The 14,604-nt window shown below is 39.8% G+C and overlaps 2 protein-coding genes across 4 annotated transcripts; both read right to left on the minus strand.

The window, feature by feature from the left end:
• Window positions 1–496: 496 nt before the first annotated feature.
• On the minus strand, window positions 497–4,872 carry gja9a (gap junction protein alpha 9a). Its single transcript, XM_079691296.1, has 2 exons — window positions 2,807–4,872; window positions 497–2,337 (listed from the first exon to the last, which is right to left on the minus strand). Exons 1-2 carry the CDS (start codon window positions 2,857–2,859, stop codon window positions 855–857), a joined length of 1,536 nt encoding a protein of 511 aa, XP_079547422.1. The 5' UTR covers window positions 2,860–4,872; the 3' UTR covers window positions 497–854.
• Window positions 4,873–5,004: 132 nt separating this feature from the next.
• rhbdl2 (rhomboid, veinlet-like 2) lies at window positions 5,005–13,974 on the minus strand. Of its 3 annotated transcripts, none has more exons than XM_079691286.1 (8): window positions 13,836–13,974; window positions 11,942–12,187; window positions 10,324–10,472; window positions 9,166–9,278; window positions 7,503–7,603; window positions 6,897–6,957; window positions 6,745–6,806; window positions 5,005–6,262 (listed from the first exon to the last, which is right to left on the minus strand). In XM_079691286.1, exons 2-8 carry the CDS (start codon window positions 12,170–12,172, stop codon window positions 6,083–6,085), a joined length of 897 nt encoding a protein of 298 aa, XP_079547412.1. In that variant the 5' UTR covers window positions 12,173–12,187; window positions 13,836–13,974; the 3' UTR covers window positions 5,005–6,082. The 3 variants fall into 3 exon arrangements, with proteins under 3 accessions (XP_079547412.1, XP_079547411.1, XP_079547410.1); XM_079691285.1 differs by lacking the exon at window positions 13,836–13,974 and adding an exon at window positions 13,624–13,768; XM_079691284.1 differs by lacking the exon at window positions 13,836–13,974 and adding an exon at window positions 13,220–13,617.
• Window positions 13,975–14,604: the final 630 nt, after the last annotated feature.

Below are 14,604 nucleotides of genomic sequence, written 5' to 3' on the forward strand. Positions count from 1 at the left end.
GAGGATCTGATGCTGCTGTCAGATACAGATACAGCTGTATGTCAATATTGTATAACAGTCATTCCTTTACATTTTATACCAATGCAAATGAAGAAAAGATCTTCTCATGAACCTTTAATAAATATATTAATAATAACATGAAGACTTTGTGGAACAGAAAAAAGGTCATGTTGTTTTTACCAGGTTTAATATAAATACATTTAGATTCAAAACCATCAAGCCAGAGAGTAATCCAACAGTGTTGATATGCTCAGCAAACTGATGAATGTTTACTCACCCCCCCCCCCCCCCGACTAATGCCCTAACAACCCAGAAATAAAGTTTCTACAAATGTACACATTTGCGCCATAAGTCTACCATACCATGCTACTGTACATTTTAAAAAGTGACTTGTCAAAGTGCTACTATTTTCAGAAATAAAAATGAAATGAGAAAATAGATCCCAGCCCAAATGGAAAGTTATGTTGCCAGATATACTGGCATTTCTCTTCAGCTATTTGTGTCCAATCGCAGGCCTTTCTATTCTTGTGTTGAACAAATAAGATTTATGCTTGAACCAAATGTGCTTTTACCAGCAGTTTGTCACAATAGAAAATAGTTTATTCCAAAACAGTTGAAAGAGTACATAAAACATACTTTACAGAGTCCTCTATTGTAATATGTCAACAAAAGCCAGTTTACATGTCATGTCCTTTAGCTAAATCGCAGTGGGGTTTAAAGCATGCCACAATATTATACTTAATATTAAGAACAAAAAACCAAATATCAGCAAACGCTCACCAATTATGAGGCAGCTTAGAGTGCTGTTAATGTAGATATGACGGTGGCATCTATACACCTGTAACATTTGGAGTTTAGATCTGCAGATCTGCCCGTCTGCTGCTTGCATTGCTTGCCACGGATGTTTTGCAGTTGGAGGACAGGGGTCTGGGGTTGTGCCTGGAACCCGAGCTGGAGTCATACAGAGACTCGGGGCTGGAGGGCCGGCTCTGATGTTTGCCGTCTGATTGCTGAGTGGAGGGAGGTCCTTTGCTGGCTCTTTCCCCCCCATATGAATCAGAGTCAGAGCTTCTACCCTCCAACACTGTGGAGCATTTCAAGGACCCTTGACCCCTCCACGGCCTCCTCGCTGCACTCACTGGCAGCGTGGGGAAGGAGGAAGGGTCTGCTTCCCTCTTGGGGCTCTTTGGAGAGTCCAGGCTGCCTCTTTCGCTGCCCCCATCCTCTTTACTCTGAAGATGCAACAAGTCCTCAGCCTCCTGCTTTGGATTAATGAGGGGGTCGCAGGCAAGAGAGCAAGGGTCTTTAGTGCCGTTACTATGTGGGATGCTATGAGCTAAACATCTGGACTCACCCAAATCCTTCTGCTCACCCTGAGGAGGTAGAAAAGTCAAAGGTTTGGTAAGGTTTGGGTACAAAGTAGTGCCCTGCATCCTCTCCATCAGGAGGTTGTAGTCACAGGGTGCAGAGGCAACGGTTGCTCTCCGTGGAGCACTGCTGCACATCTGCAAAACAGATTCTTTTTTACACCTGTTGGCGTAGAAGTCATCAAGTTCAAACTTCTCGTCTGTAAAGTGAGGGTAGAAGTCCAAGATGCCCTTTTTTAACTTCTTGTAACCCAGATACGTGATCTCCAGGATGTTAAGGAAGAGGGAGATGGCAGCGATGCATTGCATGAACACCATGAAGACGGTCTTCTCTGTGGGTCTGGAAACATAGCAGTCCACAGCGTTGGGACACGGATCCTGCTCACACTTGAAGAGCGGGTAGAGGTGGAAGCCATAGAGGAGGTACTGTCCGGTCATGAAGGCCACCTCGACCACAGAGCGGGTGACAACGTGAGCCACGTAGGTGCGCAGCAGAGAGCCTCTCAGTGGAGCTTTGTTCAGCTTCCCCTGATCAAGCTGCTTCATTTCCCGCTCAATCCTCTTCCTGGCTTCTGGCAACTCCACATCCACCCACTCCAGCTCCTTCCTCAGCAGAGCCTTCTTCTTCTGCCGGGCCTTCTCCAGCGCCCGCAGCCTGTAGAGAGCGTGGCCCATGTAAACCAGCGAGGGAGAAGACACAAAAATGACCTGCAGCACCCAGTAGCGGATGAGGGATATTGGGAAAGCGTGGTCATAGCACACGTTCCTGCACCCCGGCTGCTCAGTGTTGCATATGAAGTCCGCCTGCTCGTCGTTCCACACGTCCTCAGCTGCCACGCCGAGGACCAGCATGCGGAAGATGAACAGGATGGTGAGCCAGATCTTGCCCACCATAGTGGAATGGATATGCACCTCCTCCAAAATCCCCCCGAGGAAGTTCCAGTCCCCCATCTTCACTCTGCCATTTTGACTGGTTGAAAGTGACGGAGAGGGATGACACAATTAGAAAAACAGTTTAAAATGTGTTTATAAATATGTGAGCGTCCAGTGCAACTTTAAGGACATAAGTTGAATTTTAAGACAGACAGCAAATGCATGTTGACAATCCAAGCAGCCTTTTTAGATTAGAATGTTTTTTGATAAATCACAAAAAACTGAACAAATTGTAAAAATAGTCCTTTAGATTTTGCAGAAACAATGGAGTTATCAATAAAGTACAATACCTCTCAATTTGAAAAATGAAACATTAGATTGTAAAAAAAACGTTAATGCTACATATTTGCACAAAAAGATAGAGCAGAAGGAGAAAGCTGGTACATCCAGCGACATGTCCCGTCGGCTGGTCAGCTTCCCAGTTTTGTCATGATAAAACCATTCCCCTCAGCTGTGTCGTTATATAACCCAACGGCAACATCTGATCGTTTGGTGTCCCAATTTACCTTGCAGCGGCGTGGACAGACTGCCGGTGGTGACTTAAATATCCTCGGGTCATACAGCCCTAACACGGTCACCCAAACGTTTTTTTTTAATCGTTAGCACCCTCCAAATGAGTCCCTGTTCATAGCCCAAACCTCGGTGACCCGCTTCTGCCTCTGTGTTGCCAGAAACAAAGTGGGAGCAACCCAGTTGTTGAGGGAAGGTTGCCAACATCATTCTGACACGAGCTGATCAATACACACAGCTTCACTGAGGCATTTAGATCATGGCCTCACAGTGATGGGGCTGGTAGCATTTGTAACAGAGATGTTGACCTCGCTTTTTTTTACATGTTCTTTTTGCAAACAGAAACAGTGCATGCCGTAATCAGCAGAAATGATACATACGTTTTAAGGCTCATTTGGGTGTAGCAGGTGTGGGGGGAAATACCAAGACTATGTTCCAGACTAAGACCATTCAGTGTATTTGCTTCCTATGTAGAAACAAAGAGAAAACAGTAGTCCATGTTGTTCTCTCAGGGCTCGAACGATCAATAGTGTTCTTCTGTAGCGAAGTCATCAATGGGTCATCATGTCCCTTCTGCTCCTATCTGGGTGTAATTAAGTTCTCATGCACTTTATTTTATCCCATTTATCTATCTATATGTTTTAATCTATCCAATGGATTAGTGTGCTTGCCAACTGCTGGATGGCTTTTTCACTCAGCGTCCAAGTCTAAATACCTTTAAATGCCCCTGTGTGATGAACATGCTTGTTAACACAAACTATTTATAAAAAGTGGGAGGATCTGGCTTAATTTGTCTTAACAAGATTCAACCCACCAGCCCAGCTCTGATTGTTTTTTCTAATTTGATGCTGAACTTTTCCCTTCTGACCTAAAACTTGGATTGATTTCACCAGTCTCATACCGACACATTAGGGGTGCAGAGGGTCACACTGGGGTAACATATTGGGAAAATCCCAGTGTTATTTCCCCTCTTCAATCAGAGAAATCAATTTCAGCCTCGACATCGTCCCCGGGACATTCCCTGGCTTACTGGCGAAAAACACAGTTCATTGATTCCAAATTAAAAAAGTTTCTTTGACAAAATGTATACACGTTTTATCTACAATACTAACACAGTATATCAATTAAACAGTATAGGTAAATATGCCTACTATTTCAGGTGGTTATAAAGCATTATGGATCTTTAGATTGTTACTTCACTCAGATGTTTGACCTTCACTGTGCATAAAGTTACAGATGTTAAGTTTGATACTAGAATTGACCACAATATGAAGGTTAGTGAAGTGTTCTGTGTAGACTTAATTGTCTAGTACACTTCCACTTTTAATTTACTTATTAGAAGTCTCAAATCCAACATCTGAGACATATGTTTGATGTAAGAAGGGAGATTCTATATCATCTGTTTTTATTGACCAAATGAATGTAGCCTGACCTCAGCCAATCAGAGGTGGGGTAGGGCCGGTCATGACTTTGCCATCCTAGGAAATAAATAATTCCCTTCCGCAGGCATTCATGCTGAGAGATGTCCTGTATAGCCGTGAGAAAGCTATAACTAGCTTCATTTCTGACTTTCCCAATTGCACAAGTCCAGCATTTAAGGTCTAAAAGAAATACCATGTTACAAGGTCATAAATTAGATTTAAACCTTACTTTTTATGAAGTGCAAGATGTCAGCTGATGCTACTGTATCTGCTGTCTATGGGCATAATCAGACCAAATTATGAAACCTACAGCATTGTACTTTAAAGCAAGATAATCATGAGTTATTATGAAAGGACATACAGTATGTTCATTACGCAGTCAAACATATTATTTAAAATAAGATGGAAAAGTTGAAAAACTGCACATTGCAAGGTTTTAGCAGTGCTGTGACAACAGAGCGATGTTTGCTGGACAACATACCAACATACCTTTTCACAGTGTTTCAGGGTCAAGGCAAACATGCTCATGGTAATTGAGTATTGATATGTAAGTCTTATTGATGCGCTATGTTTGGAAACTATAGAACTTTCCACATACTGTAAAAGCAGATGCTGCTATATAGGTTGAATCTGATATATAAACAATCAAACAAACCGCTGTACACGCAATGTGTTATCTGCTAACAAATGAATCTGAGGACTATTTATCAGACAAAATCATGACTCATGTCTTATTCATGCATAGGTTCAGATGCAATTTGACAAAACAATCCTTAAAAAAAACATCACTTTATTCAAAATGCATAAACACTTAGCTCTTGAAATGGAGTCTAGGAGGTTTTGGTTGGTTCTTTGGTCATAGATTACCTTTGAATTTAGATAAATTAAGTACATTTTTTTCCTTTTTAAAATATCCAATCCCCTTGTCATACCAGACATAAACCAGTAATATTAAATATGACTTTTAAAGACTATTGAAACGTTTTTTATGATATCAATCAGTTAAATTCTAGCTACACCTACTGTATTAAGATAACAACTGCATGTTTAAAGCCACATTTTTGTCTTTCCAAGGTAAAAAATTACAAAAAATATGACAGAAGGATAAGACCAGTAAATCAAGTAAAAAAAACTCAACATGTAATCAGCCGTGTCCTGTCAACAGGAAGTGTCTGAAACAATAGCAGGGCATTAAGCCATGGCCTGATGGTAAACTGCTCTATTGCTTCAGAAGGAAAGAGCCGTCACGCTGTGTTTTCGGAAATGCATCATTTTGAGACTTCTTTATAAACTCTTTGTTCTAGTTCAGGGCACTCGCACATCAAAGCCTTCATTTGATGTTAAATGTGGTGGAGGATTTCAGCATGTTTAAGGCACATTGGATGAATACTAAAAGTCTATATGAGTCCCTGATAATTCATCAGAGAGTGATAAAACGGTAGCATAACATTAAGAGTTTAAACAGTAGAACAGGAAGAATTACATTTTATATTACCAGTGTGTTCACTAATTCCCTGATTAGAAATTGCAAAGAGATGTAAAAACGATCATTCATAATAACAAAATATTAAAAAAGGTAAACATATTTAATTAAGTTTTAAATTAATCACTTTTTAAAAGGCACGTTTTGCCCATCAGTATAACATGTAAAAGCTGCAATGCTACTGATAAACAGCAGGAGGCCTCATTCCCCTTCAACAGGATCGGATTTAAACAACAACAAATACCCTGTGCACTACATTTACCAATTCCCTGAAAAGCTACTTTTTCTCTGAAAAACATCAGTTCATCAGATTCCTGCAGATAGTGGTCATTTTAAAAGAAAATATTGGTGGGTTATTTTTTTTTGTCCTATGGTGCTGGGCTCAGGAAAATATTAAAAAGCACAGCAAAGACCACAAAGATGACGTAACCCACTATACACAGCCAGAAACGAGGGTCTTTGAGGAGCTTCTTGTTGTAAGCACTGAAGAAGACGTAGCCGATGGTCATCCCGGCCGCAATTCCTCCAAAATGAGCCACAAAGGACACCTGGGCGGAGAGAGGGTAAGAGTCAGTTAACCTGTAGGCCTAATTACCCAATTTAAATGGTACATTTACCCTCAAGCACTGTCATGCCCAAAAACCTGCAGGACCAGTTTAACAGCCAAAGCAAAGAGTCGGGTGGGGGGGGATGTGTTTGGTCTGTAGCCTGGCCATCAGTAGGTAAGATAAGCAAGCTTTATCAAACAGAAAGAAAATACTTCAGTTGAATTTGTCAACATAATAACAAAACTCTTTTGTTTGTTTTAGTCTGTGGCCTTTTACAGGTATTCATCTGGAAGAATAATCAAGTCCCAGCAAGAGCTACTGATACTGCCTGTAGCCACAAGCAAATCAAACCCATCATCACACACCGTCAGCTTGGGGGAGGTTAGCGGGATCAACTGGGTTTCTCTTGAGGCTATTTTGTTATTAGGAAGGGTTTAGTTTCTGCTGATAGCCTCTACTGTACAGAGGAAGGAACAGCTTACATTCAAACCATCCTCGTGGGTGACAAATCTTCTGTAGAAGGCAAATCCAAAATCTGTTCCAACTGGGGAAAATAAAGTATAAATGTTATTTTGAAGTATGATCGCAGCAGGTATAAAATAAATACAAAATAGTTAAAAATACATGGACGTACCAAATATCACAATGGCCACGATTCGGAATATTCCAAGGAGAGGAATCATCTCTCGGAAATTCTGGGAAATGAAATCAAATGACCAGTCACCATATTTATATACATTTTAGCTTACAAAGTGCATGGAATTAATATAGTCCTGGAAATAAAGTGAAGGAATCACAAAGAGAGAAATGCAAAAGTAATTTCAGAACAATATGCTTCAAAACAATAATATGAAGGTACATGGTATTGGATGTGTGCTCAGTACTTTGGACACATACAAAGGATCCCTTAAAAGACGTTCAGAGACCATCAATATGACATTTACTTTAAACATTTGAGCGAGCAGGTAGTGTACGCACATGTTGATATCTGCTATATTTTGACCATTTATTAGACCACTACAGGAAACGTGTTGTTAAAAGTAAATGTTATGTACATTAATTGGACAAAATCAAAAGTGTTGTCCTCTCGTTGTAAACATTAGGGATAACATATACATTTAAAACATCAAATGCTCTCAGTATGTTTTACATACTATCTCAAACATTGAGCAGTGGAAAATCTAAGTGTGGAAGGCAAAGTAAACACTTCATACCAACTTTGAGCTTTATGTAAACTCACCACCACTGCGTTCATAAAGTATCCTCCTATCAGAGCGTAGACGCCCCCAGAAGCTCCCACCAGAGCGCTGAGGGGATCAAAGATGGAGCTGGCCAAAGAGCCTGAGGGGAAACAGAGAAAGGGATCAGTTTTCAAAATCTGTGGCATTTCTGACGGCTGGGACTCGATCCAACTCCAACAGGAAAAAACAACTTCAAGATGGTGTTTGATCTCTGGGTGCGTTCACAGACCCTGAACAAGTCGCGTGAAGTCAAGCACAGATTCAAGGCTCATTTATTGGCAGTCTACAAAACAGGGTTGAACAACGTAATGTAGTGCTAGCTTAGTCCTTTATGCCAGAGGCTCCCAAACTTTGCCATGCCAAGGACCCCCATATAGCATTATAGTCTGGCGGGGGACCCTCCTGTTGCAATTTTCTTTTTAAATGATAAGTACATTCTGATGGAAAATATGACTATACAGCTTAATAGATTTTCTTAATATATATTTGTATTAATAATTAATAATCAGTTATTCTTCTAAACATTTTTTGTATTTATCTTTTGTTTTTCATTCATTAAATTCATTGTGTGTTCTGTTATAAACATTCTTAACACAATATTAAACAGTAAACATATTTTTAAAGCATTTTTAAAGTGATTTCTGTCTTTATAATATTATATAATTTTGAACAGTAATATGAACAATTAACATATATTTTTTGCATTTTTGAGAGCTACTTATGCCTTAATAGTATTATATATAATATTCAACAGTAATATTAACAATAAACATATTGATATTCATATATATATAAACGTCAATATTTGCTACATCCGTGCTCTCATCTAGATGCAGAGCGAAATATTCACTAGCTCTCACTTGCTCCAAAGGCTGAGCAGATACACTGGCCGTTTCTCAATCTCGAGGAAACTGGCTTCCAAGCCAATATTTCAAGGATACTACGTCATTGAGTGCCGCCGAAGGACTGTTCCAATCTCCAGCATACTTGGAATTCCACCGAGGCCGCGTCTTTAGTTTGGGGGAAATTTGGAGGCCGCACATGGGTAGACTTCACGTCCTTCAAATCCCCACAATGCTTTGCGCACGGACCAATTTCAAAAAACCTTGCGGAGAATGGCTGAACCGGCGCAGCACACATTTAAATGTAAGTATGTAGTGGCGTAGAACATGTGTTGGTAAATATGTTACTTTGTTGCATTTGTTATCACCAAAAATGTTTTCCGTAAAAGTAAAGCAAGTTCATAATTAGATAGACATCGTGAGGTATTTATTTTCGGTACAGTTTATGTTGAAACCGTTAGAGAGAGTGGCACACTTGTTAGCCTGTTCCATTATTCTTTGTTTTCCGAAGCCGTGGCTTGGAAGTATACTTGCTTCGTTTCTGAAGGAAGTGACTTGGAAGTATGCGACTACCAAGCCAGTATCCTTGCGATTGAGAAACGGCCTCAGTTTCACTCTCAGTAGCGGCAGCTCGATTCTGATTGGCTTGAAGGGCGGTCGTGTGATTTAAAAAATATATATATATTAATAAAAATAAAATATTAAAAATATTGGCATCAAAGGCACATAGATTGATATATATAGAGTTATTAATAACATCTAAAAAAAAGACAAATAATTAACTTTAAAAAAAGAAAATTCCTCTTTCCCTCAAACTCACCTGCTAAGACTCCCGCCATGTAAATCATCCCCACTTCAAACCCTTTGTGCACCAGCTCCAGCGGGATGCCCAGCAGCAGCTGCATCACCAGGTTCCCCACGATGTGCTCCACCCTAAAGCCAGAGGTGGACAATAAGCAACATATACTTCCCCAGATGAAATGTCAAGGGGCAGACAGTATGTTATAAACATACACAGCCCTGCAGTACATACTAGGTGTTGATGGTTATTTTTAAAACAATGTAGGGGTATTAAAAGGAAAGTCCGGTGCCTTCCAATATGAAGAACACTACCTTGTCTTTGGCACTTTTCCAATTGAAGATTTTTTTTAAACTGGTCAGAAATGTATAATAGTATTATTAAAAAAACAGCTCAGTGATTTGTGTGAAACAGCTGCACTTTAGGTTTATACAAATGTAAATAAAACAGAAGTAAAGAGTGCTTTTGCCCGACTACATTAGGTGCACTAGTGAGTATTTGTTAGCAGGATGTTGTATGTGGGGTTGACTCAATATAAGTTACAGAGCCTGGGTTCATTTTAATAAAAGGAACATGTTGTTTTAATAGTTTTTGGATAACAACAGGGGTCCACAGCAAAGAGGAATAACATACTTCTGGCTACATGGTCTTTTCATGGGATTTGTTGGGAAACACATATCATTTGTTATCCTTTAAGCAAATATCCTGCAGGGTGTCTATCAGTCAGTTTGCGTGTGAATGTTCCTCTTTCTATGTGCTTCTGTGTAGTCATGGTTTCTTGTTCCCCTTTGGGTTATATAACCATGATTTTTAGACTGTTTGCTTGCCACATCCAATGACTTAACCATGTGTTGACAGATGTCTAACCACGTACCCACCTATACCAAGCTAATAACAACATGCTGAAGCAACGCAGCAATAAGGGGGAAGTGTCCAAATCATGACGACATATACCAAACTTAGGAACACTGTAAAAAGCAGAGTTGCAGTGGTTACAAACTACGGTCTCAAAAATGACAGAAGAGCTGAATCATAAGCTCTGATTGACTCAAATAAACCCCACAAAGATGATGGACTATACTGCAAGACACTGTACTGTAAAGAGTGTGTGGGTATGTTTCCACTCCCCACAGTGACTCCTGTAATTAGGGTTTCTAAAAAAGGACTGCCCATGCTTACCCAGCGTGGACAAACATGTAGGAGATAAAGCGCCATGCTTCCTGCCTGAGCTCAGGCTTGTACGTTAGGGGGCTATTCCAGATGCCTTGATCCAGGGTCACCCACTGCTTCTGAGGCTTCCACACAGCGTAGTAGATAAACACTGCCAGCTGATGAAGAACAGAAAATATACACAAGTCAGTCTTCAGAGAATACAAACTGTTTGGAGCAGCAAGTGTGGGGGTAGAAGCTAAACAGCTGAGAAAATAAAGATGGGAATGATGAATCAGAAATAGCAGGCATTAAGAGCTCATACGTCTTAATGCCTGCTAATTCTGTGGGAATATACAGCGATGGCATGCTGAGAGACAACACTGCAGCTCAGTCGATCTTGTCTGGATAAATAAAGTGCATCCTTTCCCAAATAAATGAGTATTCACAGACATTCAAATGCAGTGACAGTGGACATCTGCGAGCGACAACGAGTGAGCTGTTCATCCCAAGTATGCAAAACTCTCAGTGATAAGAAAGAGGGTTTGGTGTCAGCTCTTACCATACAGTATATAAACCTTTATTTACGGCTTTATACCACAGTATAATGTAGAAACAAGGACCGGTGTATATTATATGTGTCAACAATATTTGATATCATTACAATTGTGTTTTATTATATGTCATTTAATATCTTAAGAGACTTAAGTTGTTCATTGCCATATCTACACTGTAGCTACTGTACACATGACAATAAAGCCTTGAATCTTTTGTTTACAATGTATTTCTTGCTGACTTAAACATTAATAGACACCATTTTTTCCTTCTAAACATAGGTACTCAAAAGTGCAGCAGGCCAGCCATTTCAGACACAAATAAGTCAAATGATGTAAAGAATTACATTTGTTAAATCCAACAGAAAGTTAAGTAAACATCTCCTGCTAGTCACAAGTCTTACATTTTTTGGACTCTGGAGAAACGACCTTCTAAGTAATTCTCCTTCACATTAATACAATCTTACTTTAAAAGCATTCGTAGTGGCTCTACCTACGTTGTAATGAAAACAGTATACCTTGCTTTAAATCCATAGTTTTGGGAGGCTACAGCATCCTTCCTCAACCACTGATCCTCCACATTCCACTATTTATTAACCTGAATCCATAAGTCCAAAAGAGAGTGTTTTTTTTTTTAACACTTTCAGGAAAAAAAGAAAGATTTCAGAGTCCCACCAAACCTAACCTGTAGATACAAATTCTGAAAAATAATGTTTTCATTGACACCATGCCTACTGCCCGCTGGTGAGGACTGCACTTTATGAATCAGGATATTCAGAGGCGGGGATGGCGATGCCAAAATAGACAGGAAAAAAGAAATGAACTCATTGCTGTACAAAAGCCTCTTAGTTTAGAGCACTTAGTCAGAGTAAAATCCACACTTTTCCATAAAAAAAATAAGAAAACTGTTTCCATAAGTGTCAGGACTTAAAAATATCCCTTGTATAACTTCACCTCTAACTGGTCTACTAAACACCATCACAGTAAATCTATACAGTAATTAAAACCCAGACAGCATATGTAGGCGGCATGTATAATTAGATAACAGAATCCATACTGATGGTCCTAGCACTCAAACACAGGACATGAGCTACCTCTGCAATACTGATGAGGATGATGAAGATGGGGGGAGGGCAGCAGTTGGCTCGTTCTAGGTATTTGCTGCGGGAGTCTTCTGGAAGCATCCATTTGGAGACAGACAGCTGGAACTTCTCACAACATCCGATCTTTCTTTTGCCGTCGGGCTGGTCCTCTGTGAACCGGAGCCGCCGCCCGTCTCGGTCCACAGGCAACGGCTCCTGCTGCTCGATGTCATTGTCCTCCATCACTGTCCTCCAAACCTGCAGCACAGCAGGGTTAACACTCTGAGTCAGGGATGGGCCACTAAGTAAACCATAAATCATTATCACCTCTCTGAAACAGCTTTAACAAAAACTCAGTTCATTGCAAAGCCTTCTGAGTTACACTGCATTAGTAAGGGGCACCTAATAAAATGGCACATATTGAGACAGAAATGTACTTATACTGTGGAAGCCAGGACTTGTCTTACAAATAGACAGAACTGATGACTTCCAATTACTATTATTTCAAGTATGGATTAATAGATGTCCATAAAATGTGTGTACATATTGTGGAAATGCCGATTTAAACCTCAGATGTCCTATTTCATGCAAAACCCTAAGATATTCAGTTTACTATTATACGAGAAAATGAAAAACATCACTTTCACACACTTTGAGGTGCTGGAAAATCGGACAATTTACCAGTTTTATTTTATAAGGATAATAGTATCTGATACATTTGAACACCTGTATCTGTCAAAGTGTGCATGATTGTGTACAATTGTCAAACCCCAGAGTCCTGTACTACAATGCTGTGTTTTAAGTGGAAAGGGTGTGATCTAGCGAGGTGATAAAGTCAGATATATTATGTACACAGGTTTGTATGATAACTCTTACTGAAGGCTCGCCTGAAATTACATTTAAATATCCAGAATGACATAGTGAGATAGATATATGTAATGGTGTTTCAATATGTATTTAGGTGTAATTAAATGCATACTTATAAAAATGTATTGGTGACGTAGGCGACATCAGACAGTTAATAACATGTGAAAAAGCAGAAGTTTTACACCAAACAACACTGAACATGAAACTGTATATGTTCCTGACTGAAAAGAAGCTGATAGAGAACACAGTTACAGTAAGTAACCACAGCATGTTAATTAGCATTTCCTGTTTACTGGGCGTTTCTGAGAATACTCAGTAAACCAATACTGACAACGTTAAAAACATAGTGAAGGCTCCTAGCCATTAGGACATTTTCCAACGTTTTTTTTTAATGACTTCGACATTACTGTGGTCTTTACTCACCTAAACCTTCAACAGGAAGACTGCAGGGCTCCAGGCGGTCCCAAACGCATAAATATTGATCCAGCTAAACTAATTCAAACAGCTCAATAGGTGAGACTCAAGAGTGCATGAGTTCATATACTCTACCAGAATTCGAAATAGTTACGTTTTCAACAAAAGTCCTCCATGTTTTCAGTAAAACACGCGGAATCCTTTCCCAAAACCGACCGTCAATGTGGGTTCCGAGGCACACAAAAAGGGAAGAGCCCTTGGAGATAATTATAGGTCCTCTCCTTGCTTCTTCCTGCAAGAAGCTTCCTTCCTCAACCTAAACAAGCCACCTCTTCCACTCCTCGACTGGACAGTTTTACAGAAGCACAGCGAATAATGATGTCTGCTACCTGCGCACGACAACAACAACCTACCTGTTTCCTCGTGCCACACCTGGGATTAGTGACGTCACCGACCCATTATCCACATTATCCCTCCCTCACATTCACAGCCCGGGAAAAATGGCACCATAAGCGTCCATTTTTTTTTATTCACGGTGCTGTGTGGTACAGTAGACTGGAAAGCGTGTAATTTAGTAAAGTGTATTGAAGGTTAAAGTCCAATTTGAATATGAATTTCGCATTACCTCAAATAAACCACAAGGTGGAAGTAGAGTCCACGATTAGGAACAAAGGAATGGCCTGTAGTGCCGAGAGAAGGGAGTCGGAGGCGGTGCAATGAAGGTACAAAGCTGGCTTCATTGAGCAGCAGAAAATATTGTTGGGTCGGAGCCCGACAAGAGAAGAGAAAGAGAAAGGAAGGAGGACACAGTATATACCCCGGAGGTACAGTAGGCATTAGTGTCCGTGCGGAAAAATACCCCCAACCTGTAGTTCCATGATTGAATTATGTAACCCAGTGTATTAAGTGATTACAGGCCCTAGATTTTACATCGGAGGTACTCATAACAAAATGTACTTCGGAGATTGTTATACATCACTGATATCATGAGCAGTTGAAGTAACAGCAACATAAACACCTACGACTATAAGTGGATCATGTGAGTATTTCTAAGATCCACAACTATAGCAAATGTTTTTATAAAAATAAATGTATTATACATTAGTACATGAGCAGATATACAAACGGAACCATGGCCATAATCCCTTTAATAAAAAAACATTTTGTTTTGAGAATACCCTCTACAACTATTATTGTCAATGAATAATTTTGTGTATAAATTAATGTCAGAAATGTGTTAAGAGGCAAAATGTAGTCATCCAAACCCAAATATATTTATTTCACAAAATGTTAAACAGTAAAAAAGAGGAACAAGGTTTGTAATTTCGGGCTTATAAAATTTCCGTAAAAATGTATAGATCATCAAAATCTCTTTTGTCACCTGCTACGGTTTT

The sequence above is a fragment of the Notothenia rossii genome (genome assembly GCF_949606895.1).
Source record: "Notothenia rossii genome assembly, chromosome: 7".
NCBI lineage: Eukaryota > Metazoa > Chordata > Actinopteri > Perciformes > Nototheniidae > Notothenia > Notothenia rossii.

Bases quoted from the DNA above. Each gene is read 5' to 3' on its own strand.
- rhbdl2 (XM_079691286.1), bottom strand. From the start codon at position 12,172: ATGGAGGACAATGACATCGAGCAGCAGGAGCCGTTGCCTGTGGACCGA. The intron at 9,279-10,323 runs GTAAGCATGGGC...CTCTGGCTTTAG, and splicing joins TACATGTTTGTCCACGCTGG to GGTGGAGCACATCGTGGGGA. The intron at 7,604-9,165 runs GTGAGTTTGAGG...GTTTCCCCTCAG, and splicing joins CATGGCGGGAGTCTTAGCAG to GCTCTTTGGCCAGCTCCATC.
- gja9a (XM_079691296.1), bottom strand. From the start codon at position 2,859: ATGACCCGAGGATATTTAAGTCACCACCGGCAGTCTGTCCACGCCGCT. The intron at 2,338-2,806 runs GTAAATTGGGAC...ACTTTCAACCAG, and splicing joins TCTGTCCACGCCGCTGCAAG to TCAAAATGGCAGAGTGAAGA.